Source organism: Nerophis ophidion, linkage group LG21, assembly GCF_033978795.1.
Source record: "Nerophis ophidion isolate RoL-2023_Sa linkage group LG21, RoL_Noph_v1.0, whole genome shotgun sequence".
NCBI classification, from domain to species: Eukaryota; Metazoa; Chordata; class Actinopteri; order Syngnathiformes; family Syngnathidae; genus Nerophis; species Nerophis ophidion.
The window spans coordinates 1,177,334-1,191,774 of record NC_084631.1 but is presented as its reverse complement, the minus strand read 5'-3'; the positions used below and the strand labels follow the sequence as shown (position 1 = coordinate 1,191,774).

The 14,441-nt window shown below is 40.8% G+C and overlaps 1 protein-coding gene across 3 annotated transcripts; it reads left to right on the top strand.

The window, feature by feature from the left end:
- Nucleotides 1-2,199: 2,199 nt before the first annotated feature.
- Nucleotides 2,200-11,669, top strand: LOC133539561 (UPF0500 protein C1orf216 homolog). 3 transcript variants are annotated; one of them, XM_061881560.1, is made up of 2 exons: nt 2,200-2,399; nt 6,567-11,669. In XM_061881560.1, exon 2 carries the CDS (start codon nt 6,589-6,591, stop codon nt 7,642-7,644), a length of 1,056 nt encoding a protein of 351 aa, XP_061737544.1. In that variant the 5' UTR covers nt 2,200-2,399; nt 6,567-6,588; the 3' UTR covers nt 7,645-11,669. The 3 variants fall into 3 exon arrangements, with proteins under 3 accessions (XP_061737544.1, XP_061737543.1, XP_061737541.1); XM_061881559.1 differs by lacking the exon at nt 2,200-2,399 and adding an exon at nt 2,447-2,550; XM_061881557.1 differs by lacking the exon at nt 2,200-2,399 and adding an exon at nt 2,568-2,756.
- The last annotated feature ends 2,772 nt before the right edge of the window (nt 11,670-14,441 follow it).

Sequence of the window (14,441 nt, the reverse complement as noted above, 5' to 3'; positions counted from 1 at the left end):
GAGCGGGTCTAACATGATACTGGGAAAGTTCAATCCATAGTGGCTCCAACACAGTCGCGGGAGTTCAGTTCAAAACGGATCCAAGACAGCAGCGAGAGTCCCGTCCACAGGAAACCATCCCAAGCGGAGGCGGATCAGCAGCGTAGAGATGTCCCCAACCGATACACAGGCGAGCGGGCCATCCTGGGTCCCGACTCTGGACAGCCAGTACTTCATCCATGGTCATCGGACCGGACCCCCTCCACAAGGGAGGGGGGGACATAGGAGAAAAAAAAAAGAAGTGGCAGATCAACTGGTCTAAAAGGGTCTATTTAAAGGCTAGGGTATACAGATGAGTTTTAAGGTGAGACTTAAATGCTTCTACTGAGGTAGCATCTCATGTGTTGCAATGTTAATATTTCATCATTGATATATAAACTATCAGACTGCGTGGTCGCTAGTAGTGGCTTTCAGTAGGACTTTGAAACTCATTTATATACTCTAGCCTTTAAATAGACCCCCTTCTCAGACCAGTTGATCTGCCGTTTCTTTTCTTTTTCTCCTCTGTCCCCCTCTCCCTTGTGGAAGGGGTCCGGTCCGGTGGCCATGGATGAAGTACTGGCTGTCCAGAGTCGGGACCCAGGACTGACCTGTGTATCGGCTGGGGACATCTCTGCGCTGCTGATCCGCCTCCGTTTGGGATGGTTTCCTGCTGGGTCCACTATGGACGGGACTCTCGCTACTGAGTTGGATCCACTTTGGACTGGACTCTCACCATTATGTTAGATCCACTATGGATTGAACTTCCACAATATCATGTTAGACCCGCTCAACATCCATTGCTTTCGGTCCCCTAGAGCAGTGGTTCTCAAATGGGGGTACGCGTACCCCTGGAGGTACTTGAAGGTATGCCAAGGGGTATGTGAGATTTTTAAAAAATATTCTAAAAATAGCAACAATTCAAAAATACTTTATTAATATATTTATTAAATAATACTTCAACAAAATATATGAATGTAAGTTCATAAACTGTGAAAACAAAAATGCAACAATGCAATATTCAGTGTTGACAGCTAGATTTTTTGTGGACATGTTCCATAAATATTGATGTTAAAGATTTCTTTCTTTGTGAAGAAATGTTTAGAAGTAAGTTGATGAATCCAGATGGATCTCTATTACAATCCCCAAAGAGGGCACTTTAAGTTGATGATTACTTCTATGTGGAGAAATCTGTATTTATAATTGAATCACTTGTTTATTTTCAATCAATCAATGTTTATTTATATAGCCCCAAATCACAAATGGCTCAAAGGACTGCACAAACCATTACGACTACAACATCCTCGGAAGAACCCACAAAAGGGCAAGGAAAACTCACACCCAGTGGGCAGGGAGAATTCACATCCAGTGGGAGGCCAGTGACAATGCTGACTATGAGAAACCTTGGAGAGGACCTCATATGTGGGCAACCCCCCCCCCCCTCTAGGGGACCGAAAGCAATGAATGTCGAGCGGGTCTAACATGATACTGTGAAAGTTCAATCCATAGTGGCTCCAAGACAGCAGCGAGAGTCCCGTCCACAGGAAACCATCTCAAGCGGATCAGCAGCGTAGAGATGTCCCCAACCGATACAGGCGAGCGGTCCATTCTGGGTCCCGACGAGCGGTCCATCCTGGGTCTCGACTCTGGACAGCCAGTACTTCATCCATGGTCATCGGACTGGACCCCCTCCACAAGGGAGGGGGGGACATAGGAGAAAGAAAATAAGCGGCAGATATTTTTCAACAAGTTTTTAGTTATTTTTATATATTTTTTTCCAAATAGTTGAAGAAAGACCACTACAAATGAGCAATATTTTGCACTGTTATACAATTTAATAAATCAGAAACTGATGACATAGTGCTGTATTTTACTTCTTTATCTCTTTTTTTCAACCAAAAATACTTTGCTGTGATTAGGGGGTACTTGAATTAAAAACATGTTCACAGGGGGTTGAAAACCACTTCTCTAGAGGGGGGGGGGGGTTGCCCACATATGCGGTCCTCTCCAAGGTTTCTCATTGTCATCATTGTCACTGTCACCGACGTCCCACTGGAGTGAGTTTTTCCTTGCCCTTAAGTGGGCTCTACCAAGGATGTCATTGTGGTTTGTGCAGCCCTTTGAGACACTGGTGATTTAGGGCTATATAAATAAACATTGATTGATCCGCACATCAGACCAGTACATGTGTTTATGCAACTAATTACACACTGTAATGTTTTTTTTGTTTTTCTTTGATTATTTCCCTGCCCTCCCAACTGGAGTGAGTCAGATGATGGGAAGCAGAGGAAGAGGAAGAAAAACAGCGTCGGAGGAGGAGGAGGAACAACGTCAAAGGCGCAGCGTCCTGCTTCTCCACCCACCAGCGACGCCACATTAAGGTAAGATCTATTCTTTTTATTTTTTTTTCATATTTTTTTAAATGCAGTATGCAAATGAGCGTGGAATTCCCGTCAAGTGACAACAAATAGGAAAGCGCGGGAGGTTGAGTTGCTTTCAGCGAGGAGGGACGCAGAGAGGCGCACAGATGGGGTGAGTCTTGCGTAACACACACGCCTTTTGCCGCATCCATTCGCCTTCGGTCGACATTGGGGGAAAAAAAGCAACGCAAGCTTTGTATTTTGCGGAGTTATGCAGCCCGCCGGCGCCATTACTCGTCGTTTTAATGCGCTCTTTTGCCGCCATCTGGAAGCTCTCTTAAACACCCGAAACATCCGCCCCGCCTCGACGCTGTTGTGGTACTATCTTCTTTTTCCTCCTATTTTATTAATTACATAATTGTATATATTGGTGTTTTGTGTTGAAAGAGAGAATACAGACCGGAAGTGGAATTGTATATATTGGTGTTTTATGCTGAAAGAGAGAATACAGACCGGAAGTGGAATTGTATATATTGGTGTTTTATGCTGAGATAAGAGAATACAGACCGGAAGTGGAATTGTATATATTGGTGTTTTATGCTGAAAGAGAGAATACAGACCGGAAGTGGAATTGTATATATTGGTGTTTTATGCTGAGATAAGAGAATACAGACCGGAAGTGGAATTGTATATATTGGTGTTTTATGCTGAAAGAGAGAATACAGACCGGAAGTGGAATTGTATATCTTGGTGTTTTGTGCTGAGATAAGAGAATACAGACCGGAAGTGGAATTGTATTTATTGGTGTTTTTGTGCTGGGATGCGAGAATGCAGATTGGAAGTGGAATAGTATATATTGGTGTTTTATGCTATGATACGAAAATACAGACCGGAAGTGGAATTGTATTTATTGGTGTTTTATGCTGAGATGCGAGTATACAGACCGGAATTGGAATTGTATTTATTGGTGTTTTTGTGCTGGAATGCGAGAATGCAGATTGGAAGTGGAATTGTATATATTGGTGTTTTTGTCCTGAGATACAAGAATACAGACTGGAAGTGGAAATGTATATATTGGTGTTTTATGCTGCGATGCGAGAGCCCGAAGTGGAATTGTATATATTGGTGTTTTATGCTGAGATGCGAGAATACAGACTGAAAGTGGAATTGTATATATTGGTGTTTTTGTGCTGGGATGTGAGAATACAGACCGGAAATGGAATTGTATATATTGGTGTTTTATGCTGAGATGCGAGAATACAGACCGGAAGTGGAATTGTATTTATTGGTGTTTTTGTGCTGGAATGCGAGAATGCAGATTGGAAGTGGAATTGTATATATTGGTGTTTTTGTCCTGAGATACAAGAATACAGACTGGAAGTGGAATTGTATATATTGGTGTTTTATGCTGCGATGCGAGAATACAGACCGGAAGTGGAATTGTATATATTGGTGTTTTATGGTGAGATGTGAGAATACAGACCGAAAGTGGAATTCTATATATTGGTGTTTTTGTGCTGGGATGAGAGAATACAGACCGGAAGTAGAATTGTATATATTGGTGTTTTTGTCCTGAGATACAAGAATACAGACCGGAAGTGTAATTGTATATATTGGTGTTTTATGCTGCGATGCGAGAATACAGATTGAAAGTGGAATTGTATATATTGGTGTTTTTGTGCTGGAATGCGAGAATACAGACCGGAAGTGGAATTGTATATATTGGTGTTTTATGGTGAGATGCGAGAATACAGACCGGAAGTGGAATTGTATATATTGGTGTTTTATGGTGAGATGCGAGAATACAGACCAAAAGTGGAATTGTATATATTGGTGTTTTTGTGCTGGGATGTGAGAATGCAGATTGGAAGTGGAATTGTATATATTGGTGTTTTTGTCCTGAGATACAAGAATACAGACTGGAAGTGGAATTGTATATATTGGTGTTTTTGTGCTGGGATGCGAGAATACAGACCGGAAGTGGACATGTATACATTGGTGTCATTATGCTGAGATGCGAGAATACAGAGCGGAAGTGGAATTGTATAATTTGGTGTTATTGTGCTGAGATGCGAGAATACAGAGCGGAAGTGGACATGTATACATTGGTGTCATTATGCTGAGATGCGAGAATACAGAGCGGAAGTGGAATTGTATAATTTGGTGTTATTGTGCTGGGATGCGAGAATACAGAGCGGAAGTGGAAGCGGGGGAGTCAGGGAGGGGGGTTGTTGGACTGACAGCAGCCCCAAGTCAGCATTAGAGACATTTCCATTTTAAGTGGACATGAAATATGTGATGCTAATGGAAGATGAGTGCAGCACAGAAGCCTGTAGTTATTAGAAACCAGGGATTAAACAACAACAACACATTTATGAGCCAGGAGGAGTCTGTGTGGAAGAAAGACCTCATTGCAACGGACATAGCGTTCCATAAGCCGCTTATAGCAGTATTTTATTAACGAACGTACTCAGGAGTGACATTCACGCTGACTTTGCCGGAAATATTATTGTCCGATTATGTCACTGAGACATAGACCTGAACGGTGCATTTTTACATACAGTAGGGGTCTCCAAACTACGGTCTTAGGGTGGGATCCAGCCCGCCGATGTCCACAAACTGTCCCGCGGGACGTCCCAAATTAAAAGGAAAATAATAATTTTAACAGTTAAATACATATTTTAACTGTCATACAAGTGTGAGGAATCAAGCACTCTTAATGTCATTTAAAGTTTTATTTTGAAACGTGATAGATTTGTAATGGTCATACAAGTGTGAGAAATCAAGCATTCTTAAAGTCATTTAAGCTTTATTTTGAAAAGTGATGTATAGATTCTGAACTGTCATACAAGTGTGAGGAATCAAGCACTCCTAATCTCATTTAAAGTTTTATTTTGAAAAGTGATTGATTCTTAACGGTCATACAAGTGTGAGGAATCAAGCACTCCTAATGTAATTTAAAGTTTTATTTTGAAAATAATCATATAGATTCTTTACAGTCATACAACTTTGAGGAATCAAGCACTCTTAATGCCATTTAAAGTTTTATTTTGAAAAGCGATTGATTCTTAACTGTCATACAAGTGTGAGGAATAAAGCACTCTTAAGGTAATTGAAAGTTTTATTTTGAAAATAATTATATAGATTCTTAACGGTCATATAAGAGTAAGGAATGAAGCACTCTTAATGTCATTTGAAGTTTTATTTTGAAACGTGATAAATAGATTCTTAACTGTCATACAAGTTTGAGGAATCAAGCACTCTTAATGTCATTTGAAGTTTTATTTTGAAAAGTGATAGATTTGTAACGGTCATACAAGTGTGAGGAATCAAGCACTCTTAATGTCATTTAAAGTTTTATTTTGAAAATCAATTGATTCTTAACTCTCATACAAATGTGAGGAATCATGCACTCCTACGGTAATTGAAAGTTTTATTTTGAAAATAATTATATAGATTCTTAACGGTCACACAAGAGTAAGGAATCAAGCACTCTTAATGTCATTTGAAGTTTTATTTTGAAAAGCGATTGATTCTTAACTGTCAAACAAGTGTGAGGAATCAAGCACTCTTAAGGTAATTGAAAGTTTTATTTTGAAATTAATTATACAGATTCTTAACGGTCATATAAAAGTAAGGAATGAAGCACTCTTAATGTCATTTGAAGTTTTATTTTGAAAAACGATTGATTCTTAACGGTCATACAAGTGTGAGGAATCTAGCACTCCTAATGTTATTTAAAGTTTTATTTTGAAAATAATTATATTGATTCTTTACAGTCATACAAGTTTGAGTAATCAAGCACTCTTAATGTCATTTGAAGTTTTATTTTGAAAAGTGATAGATTTGTAACGGTCATACAAGTGTGAGGAATCAAGCACTCTTAATGTCATTTAAAGTTTTATTTTGAAAAGTGATAGATTTGTAACAGTCATACAAGTTTGAGTAATCAAGCACTCTTAATGTCATTTAAAGTTTTATTTTGAAAAGTGATGTATAGATTCTGAACCGTCATACAAGTGTGAGGAATCTAGCACTCCTAATGTTATTTAAAGTTTTATTTTGAAAATAATTATATTGATTCTTTACAGTCATACAAGTGTGAGGAATCAAGCACTCTTAATGTCATTTGAAGTTTTATTTTGAAAAGTGTTGAATGATCAGTAATATATTGATGTGTTTTCCCAGTGAGAACCAGTCCAGACCTGGGATGCTTCACCAGGACCAACATCTGGCCTACGGAGGTCAAGGCAACAACAATCGCTCCTCCTCGTTGCCAAACAGGAAGTACGACCAGGACGGCAACTTCAACTTCCTGTCCGACAAAGACGACCTATCAGGAACAGGCGATGAGAATCAGAACCGCCAGCGTCCTTGCAAACTGGGTCCTCTGGGCCCCGACCCCGCCCACTCGTCCTCCCACAGAAACTCTGGGGTCCTGTCGCCTCGTTCCCGCCTGCCCTGCTGGAGCACGCTGGACCCCCTGCCGGAAATCGAACACGGGGACGACGGGTCCGGCCGCGTGCCGCCCGATGGTGCGGAGGAAAGGAGGCTGGAGGAGGAGGAGGAGGAGGAGGGTCATCAGCGGGAGAAAATGGAAGTTGTCAGGAAGAGGAGCAGCATCCCGAGCAGGCAGGAGATGGAGGAGATGATGATGCTTGAGAAGGACGAGGAGTGGGGGGACAGCGAGTCTGACTCGGACTCTGGCGGCAGCATGTCCTCCCTCACCATGGAGACCAGGGCCGACTGGATGTCCTCAGGAGGATGGGACCGCATGGGAGTCGGGGAGCCCAGACTGAGCCAGCAGGACTTGGACTCCAGGAGGGGCAGCTCCAGAGAAGCCTCATCCTCCTCCTCCTCATCCTCCGCCGCCGCCGCCGCACGCCGACGAAGCCTGGGCCGCAAGTCCTTGTCCATGTCCAGGAGCAACCTGGAAGACCTCCTGGAGGAAGGGGCGGAGGATCCGCGCCGCCAGTCCACCGACTCGGACAACGGCGAGGCCCCCGAGCTCCTGGACGCCGTGTGGACGCTGCGGGACCGCGAGAGGTTCAAGGCGCAGGAGATGGAGAAACACCAGGTGCAGCTGACCATGTACCGCCGCCTGGCGCTGATCCGCTGGGTCCGCACCCTGCAGGGCCGCGTCCAGGAGCAGCAGAACCGGCTGCAGTCCAGCTTCGACGTCATCCTCACCAACAGGAAGGAGCTGCTGCGCATGGGCGCCGCCGTCATCAACGCCGCGCCCGCCGCTGCTGTGGGACAATCGTAGGACCCACGGAACATTCCTGTCCACTAGGCGGCGCTGTAACCCTTAGACGTAAGACCACTCATAGCCAATCAGAAGACTTGAAAGCAGCGTCACTCATGGAACTACAGAACCAACGTCCACTGCTGTGGACATTTGTCTTTTGTTTTTCAGTGGATGTTTGTCTTTTGTTCATTTTTTCAAAATGTACAACTGAAACAAAAAATAGACCAAAACACTAACGTCCACTGCAGTGGACATTTGTCTTTTGTTTTTTAGTGGACATTTGTCTTTTGTTTTTTTTTCAAAATGTACAACTGAAACAAAAATACACCAAAACACCAACGTCCACTGCAGTGGACATTTGTCTTTTTTTTTTTTCTTTCCAAAATGTACAACTGTAGCAGAATATAGACCTAAACACCAATGTCCACTGCAGTGGACATTTGTCTTTTGCATATGAGTGCTTTTTTTTTTTTTTTTTAAATGTACAACCAACAAAAAATAGATCGAAAAAAACAATGTCCACTGCAGTGGACATTTGTCTTTTGCTTTTTTTCAAAATGTACAACTGTTACAAAAAATAGTACAAAAAAACAACGTCCACTGCAGTGGACATTTGTCTTTTGAATAAGAGTGCTTTAAAAAAAAAAAAAAAGTACAACTGTAACAAAAAATTTACCAAAAACCAACGTCCACTGCAGTGGACATTTGTCTTTTTTTTTTTTTTTTCTAAATGTACAACTGTAGCAGAAAATAGACCTAAACACCAATGTCCACTACGTCCACTGCGAAAGACGAATGTCCACTGCAGTGGACAGTTGTCTTTCGCATAAGAGTGGTGTTGTTTTTTTTCAAAATGTACACCTGTAACAAAAAATTGACCCGAAAAACTATGTAGATTACAGTGGACATTTGTCTTTTGCATAAGGGTTTATATATATATATATATATATATATATTATTTTTTTTTCAAATTGTACAACTGTGACAAAAAATAGACAGAAAAACCAAAGTCCACTGTCTTTTTCTTTTTTTTCTTTTCTTCAAAATGTACAACTGTAACAAAATACCACCGTCCACTGTAGTGGACGTTTGTCTTTTGCATCACAATGCTTTTGTTCAAAATGTGCACTTGTAACACTCTTTTGTCCACTGCAGTGGATGTTTGTTTTTTTGGTCTATTTTTTTGTTACAGTTGTTCATTTTGAAAAATAATGTCCACTGCAGTGGACATTTTTGTATTTTTTTTTTAACATTTAAAACTGTACCAAAAAATAGACCCAAAAACCATGTCCACTACAGTAGAAATTGGTCTTTTGTGAAAAGTGTTTTGTTTTTTGTTTTTTTCCCAAAGTGTACAACTGTTACAAAAAATAGACCAAAAAACAAACGTCCACTGCAGTGCACAAAAGAGTGGAGGGAACTTAGATGTTGAGTTCCAGTTGCAGCAACAGCATATATAATAAGTGTAGAGTACAGTGGAGATCATGGCTCCACCAGACTCTTCTATCTATACTCACCTAAGAGCCGGCGTCCACTGGAGTGGACGTTTGTGTTTTGCATAAAAGGGCTTTCTTTTGTGTGACAAAATCAAACGTCCACCAGAGTGGACAAACGTTGAAGTGGCTAGCACATATATGATCCCCTGTCCTTGCAGCGATGTACAGTAGGTTCCAGTAGCAGCAACACCATATATAGCATGCACACTATTTTGCTATGTATATTCTCTTAAAAGCCAGCGTCCACTGCAGTGGACATCTGTGTTTGTCTAAAATGTGGACTTTCGACCAGGACCAAACGTCCACTGCAGTGGACACGGGGATAAGGACGATATCACACTATGAAGGCGCAACAAGCATGTAGTACATGTCCAAGGTTCTGTTGTTATAGAATTTGTTACACTCCATTATTTATTATTGAAACACGACTTGATTTAAAGTCACAGTACGACTTTAAAAAAGTATGTGAAAGTTTTTTCTTTGTCTCAAAAAACATTTTAGATTAGAGGGAATTTAATTGAAGCTCTCCGCTTTGTAGATTTTGGGTAAAAAATAAATTTTCCGGTGGATTGTAATAGAAGATACTTGCCAACCGTCCCGATTTTTCCTGGAGACTCAGGAATTTTAGTGCCCATTTCTGCCGATTTCCACCCGGACAACAATATTGGGGGCGTGCCTTAAAGGGACTGCCTTCAGCGTCCTCTGCAACCTGCCGTCACGTCTGCTTTTTGTCCACAGTAACAGCGTGTCTGCCCAGTCACATAATATATGCCGCTTTTACACATACACATAAGCGAATGCAATGCATACTTGGTCGACAGCCATACAGGTCACACTGAGGGTGGCCGTATAAACAACTTTAACACTGTTACAAATATGCGCCACACTGTGAACCCACACCAAACAAAAATGACAAACACATTTCGGGAGAACATCCGCACCGTAACACAACAGAACAAATAACCAGAAATTTCCAAAACAGAAAGTGCAAGATTGTCGGAGACATTTTAAAACAAGCTATTAGTGCACTTTTGTGCATGATGTCACTAAGATGACATATCAAAACTACGGATGTCCGATAATATCGGTCTGCCGATATTATTGGCCGATAAATGCTTTAAAATGTAACATCGGAAATTATTAGTTTTAGTAAAATTTGCGACTCTTTTAAACGCGGCTGTGTACACGGAGGCAGGGAGAGGTACAGAACACTAATCATTAAAGGCACTGTCTTTCCGTACCGGCAAAGTCACACATTATTTACAGCTTTTCATGCACACGAGTGAATACAAGGCATACTTGGTCAGCTACCATACATGTCACACTGAGGATGGCCGTATAAACAACTTTAACACTGTTACAAATATGCGCCACACTGTGAACCCACACCAAACAAGAATGACAAACACATTTCGGGAGATCTTCCGCACCGTAACACAACAGAACAAATAACCAGAAATTTCCAAAACAGAAAGTGCAAGATTGTCGGAGACATTTTAAAACAAGCTAATAGTGCACTTTTGTGCATGATGTCACCAAGATGACGTATCAAAACAAGGGATGTCCGATAATATCGGTCTGCTGATATTATCGGACGATAAATGCTTTAAAATGTAATATCGGAAATTATCGGTATCAGTTTCAATTGGTAAAATTTGTGACTATTTTAAAGGCGGCTGTGTACACGGAGGCAGGGAGAGGTACAGAACACCACTGATCATTAAAGGCACTGTCTTTCCGTACCGGCCAAGTCACACAATATTTACAGCTTCTCATGCACACGAGTGAATGCAATGCATACTTGGTCAACAGCCATACAGGTCACACTGAGGGTGGCCGTATAAAAAACTTTAACACTGTTACAAATATGCACCACACTGTGAACCCACACCAAACAGGAATGACAAACACATTTCGGGAGATCTTCTGCATTGTAACACAACATAAACACAACAGAACAAATACCCAGAATCCCTTGCAGCACTAAATCTTCCGGGACGCTACCAACAACCCCCCCCCAGACCTCCTGAATTCGGAGGTCTCAAGGTTGGCAAGTATGCAATAGAAGAAAGAAACCGACACCTTCATGTCGCTTCCCAACCTACACAGTGAAGTTTTACAAGCCTTCTGCTTAGTAAGATCAAAGACAGCTTTTGTCCTCTCGCCAGGACCTCATGGCAACACAAAAGTTTTGCGATAACTTAGCTGTATCGTCCACTTTTTCAGCCATTAAAAAAACTAACTAATAGAAGTTGGAGAAAAAAAAAAGTTTTTCCTTTTAAATGCACTTGGGGGGGAAAAACCTTGCTAAAATGGAAGTTTGCTAACATTAAGTCACACTAAAACCGAAGCATTTTTTTTTTAAATACTTGGTTTGCTTGGAATTTAGGACCATCCGAGGTCCTTTTGTGTAACCTTTTTTGGACATTTTAACAACATGCAATCATTTATTTATTTTTTGTCGACGTTGTCAAAACCATCCGCTGTATGTAGAGACCAAGCTGTAGAAATCAATAATAAGTCGATCAATAAATATCTCATTAAGTGCTGTGTCTTGCTTGTTAGAAACCAGTCTTTATTAGGGACCGAATGTCCCTTTGGGACAGAGGACCCTATTGTGTTTCTAAGGTTTTATTATTCCGCCGCCTCTTTGAGCTGTAATTTGACCCCCTTAACATGCTTCAAAACTCACCATGTTTGACACACACATCAGGACTTGCAATAATTGCCATCTAATAAAAAACCAAACCCCAAAACTCAAAATTGCGCTCTAGCGCCTCCTGGGAATAAAACACAGACAAAACTGGTCTTGGAAAGAAAACACAGACAAAACTGCTTGTAACTTCCGGTAGAAAGGCCGTAGAGACATGAAACAAAAATTCTATGTAGGTCTCACTTAGACCTACATTTCATTCATTGACATCCTTTAGCAAAAATCAACAAGAAGTTGGAAATTACCGCTTCAAAAACCCGTCACCTTTTTTCAAACATTATCTCCTCTGAGCGCATTTGTTGTGTCGGCTTGAAACTCGCACAGGAAAGAGATTGAACCCTTCTGATTAAAAGTTGCGCAAAGAGTTTTTCTAACTGCTCCGGTTTTGATTTTACGAGCCTTCAAAGGACTGCTGCGCTGCTGCCGTCTCAAGATGGCCGCTTAAAAGCAGGAAGCACCAGCGTGACCATACAATGCAGAGAAGGCAGGTAATGTGCAGGTAAAGATATGTTGACTGGGTGAAAGGAGGAGGCACCAGTTGGACACCAGGATACAGAGAAGGTAGGTAAAGATATTTTGTCTGGGTGATGGCAGGAAGCACCAGCGTGTATGGGTGACAGAAAGAAGCACCGGTGTGACCCCAGGATGCAGGGAAGGTAGGTAAAGTGCAGGTAAAGATATGTTGAATGGCTAAAGGCAGGAAACGCCAGCAAAAGTCGGTCCCGTCCTTCGTTGCTTGCAGCTTTAATTTGTTGTTGTGTTGCTAACGACTCCATATTTAGCACACAGTCGTCGTTTTCTGCCTAATCAGCATATTTATCGACGTGCCCCCTCGCTGCCGGGTCCTGATGTCCTTTCAGCGAACAATTGCGTCTTTGTCCCGCCAATAAAAGTTGGCCTGTGTGGGGGTCCGTCACGCGGGTTCCGGGAGTGTGTGTTCTGATGCGAGCCCCCCGGCTCTGACGTCCGTCATCTCCCTCCCCGTGTGTGTTCACGGAGATACCACGCGCTTAATCTCCAGTCAAATTGTGTGTGTGTGCAGAAAGAAGCCCTGCGGGGTCAAAAAAAGGGGGTCCCGCTTGGTACGGGAGAGCCAAGGCCCAGGGCGAGTTGGGAGATAATCCCTGGCTGGGCCCTCAAACGCTCCCCTATGTTCTTCTTCTTCTTCTTCTTCTTCTTCTCTTATCGCCTCTTTGTGGGTTTGCACAAGCAGAAGGATAACATGTTTACGCCGTTTCGCACGGGGCCGCGTGGAGAAGCAGGACATCGGGAGAACAAACGTGGCTTTTGAGGAGGATTTGTTCGAGGCGAAAGACGATTTCAAGGTTTCAAGCGACTCGGGACAGAGACATTGTGTCATTACAGCATGCACACGCCTGGCTGTAATTGCAGCGGTTAATGCACATTGTTAATTGACACAAACAATGTGTTCAACAGACACTTATTATTGTGTGAATGCTCCAAAACATTCACACAAATGTTTTTCCACACCAAAATGTAACTATTTATTATTCAACTTATTGTCTGAAGGCTTCAAAGCATTCACACATGGTTTTCCACAACAAAATTAATATATTTATTGTGTAGATGCTTTGGAGCGTTCACACAATAAATAGATACATTTGGGTTTTCTACACCCAAATTCAACTATTTATTGCGTGAATGCTCCAAAGCATTCACCGATTGGTTTTCTACACCAAAATGCATTTATTTATTGTGTGAATGCTACAAAGCATTCACACATATGTTATTTTCTACACCAAAATTAATCTATTTAATCAACTTCAACTTATCGTGTGAATGCTCCAAAACATTCACACATATGGTTTTCCAAACCAAAATGTAACTATTTATTATTCAACTTATTGTCTGAAGGCTTCAAAGCATTCACACATATGGTTTTCCACAACAAAACTAATATATTTATTGTGTAGATGCTTTGGAGCATTCACACAATAATAATAAATGGATGAATTTTGGTGTAGAAAACCAAAATGTATCTTTTTATTGTGTGAACGCTCCAAAGCATCTACACAATAAATAGATGCGTTCTGGTGTAGAAAACCATTGCGTAAAAAAAAATAATTCATATTGTTGTACACTTTTTTTTTTGGCTGAACTTCAGTCCTAAATAAAAAATAGCAAGCTTGTTATGAAAATAAAAATAAACCTTTTAAATGCCCATTTCATCCAATTATGCGGTTATTTGATATAGAATTTTTTTTTTTATTAAATAAATACATAAGTAATTTTAAAAAAATCAGTCAAATACATTTTGAGGCATTATACATTGATTAAAAAAAGAAGATTTATAGGATTATAGTTTAATGACAAATTGTACATTATGGAAACGTCACACCAGGAATTGTAATCGAGTTGTTGTAAGAATCACATCCCTAAATATAATTTCTAATATATGTATAATAATTTTTATAGAGGCAAATTCTGTTTTTCCAATTTTTGGGGTGGTGTCATTATATATTTTTATATATTTAATTAAATTTGTAAAAATATAAACTACAAAAAAATATATGTTGTGTTTTGGCTGTGTTTCCCCAATTTTTTTTTTTTTTAAATGACATTTTTAAGGGTCATTCCACTAAATC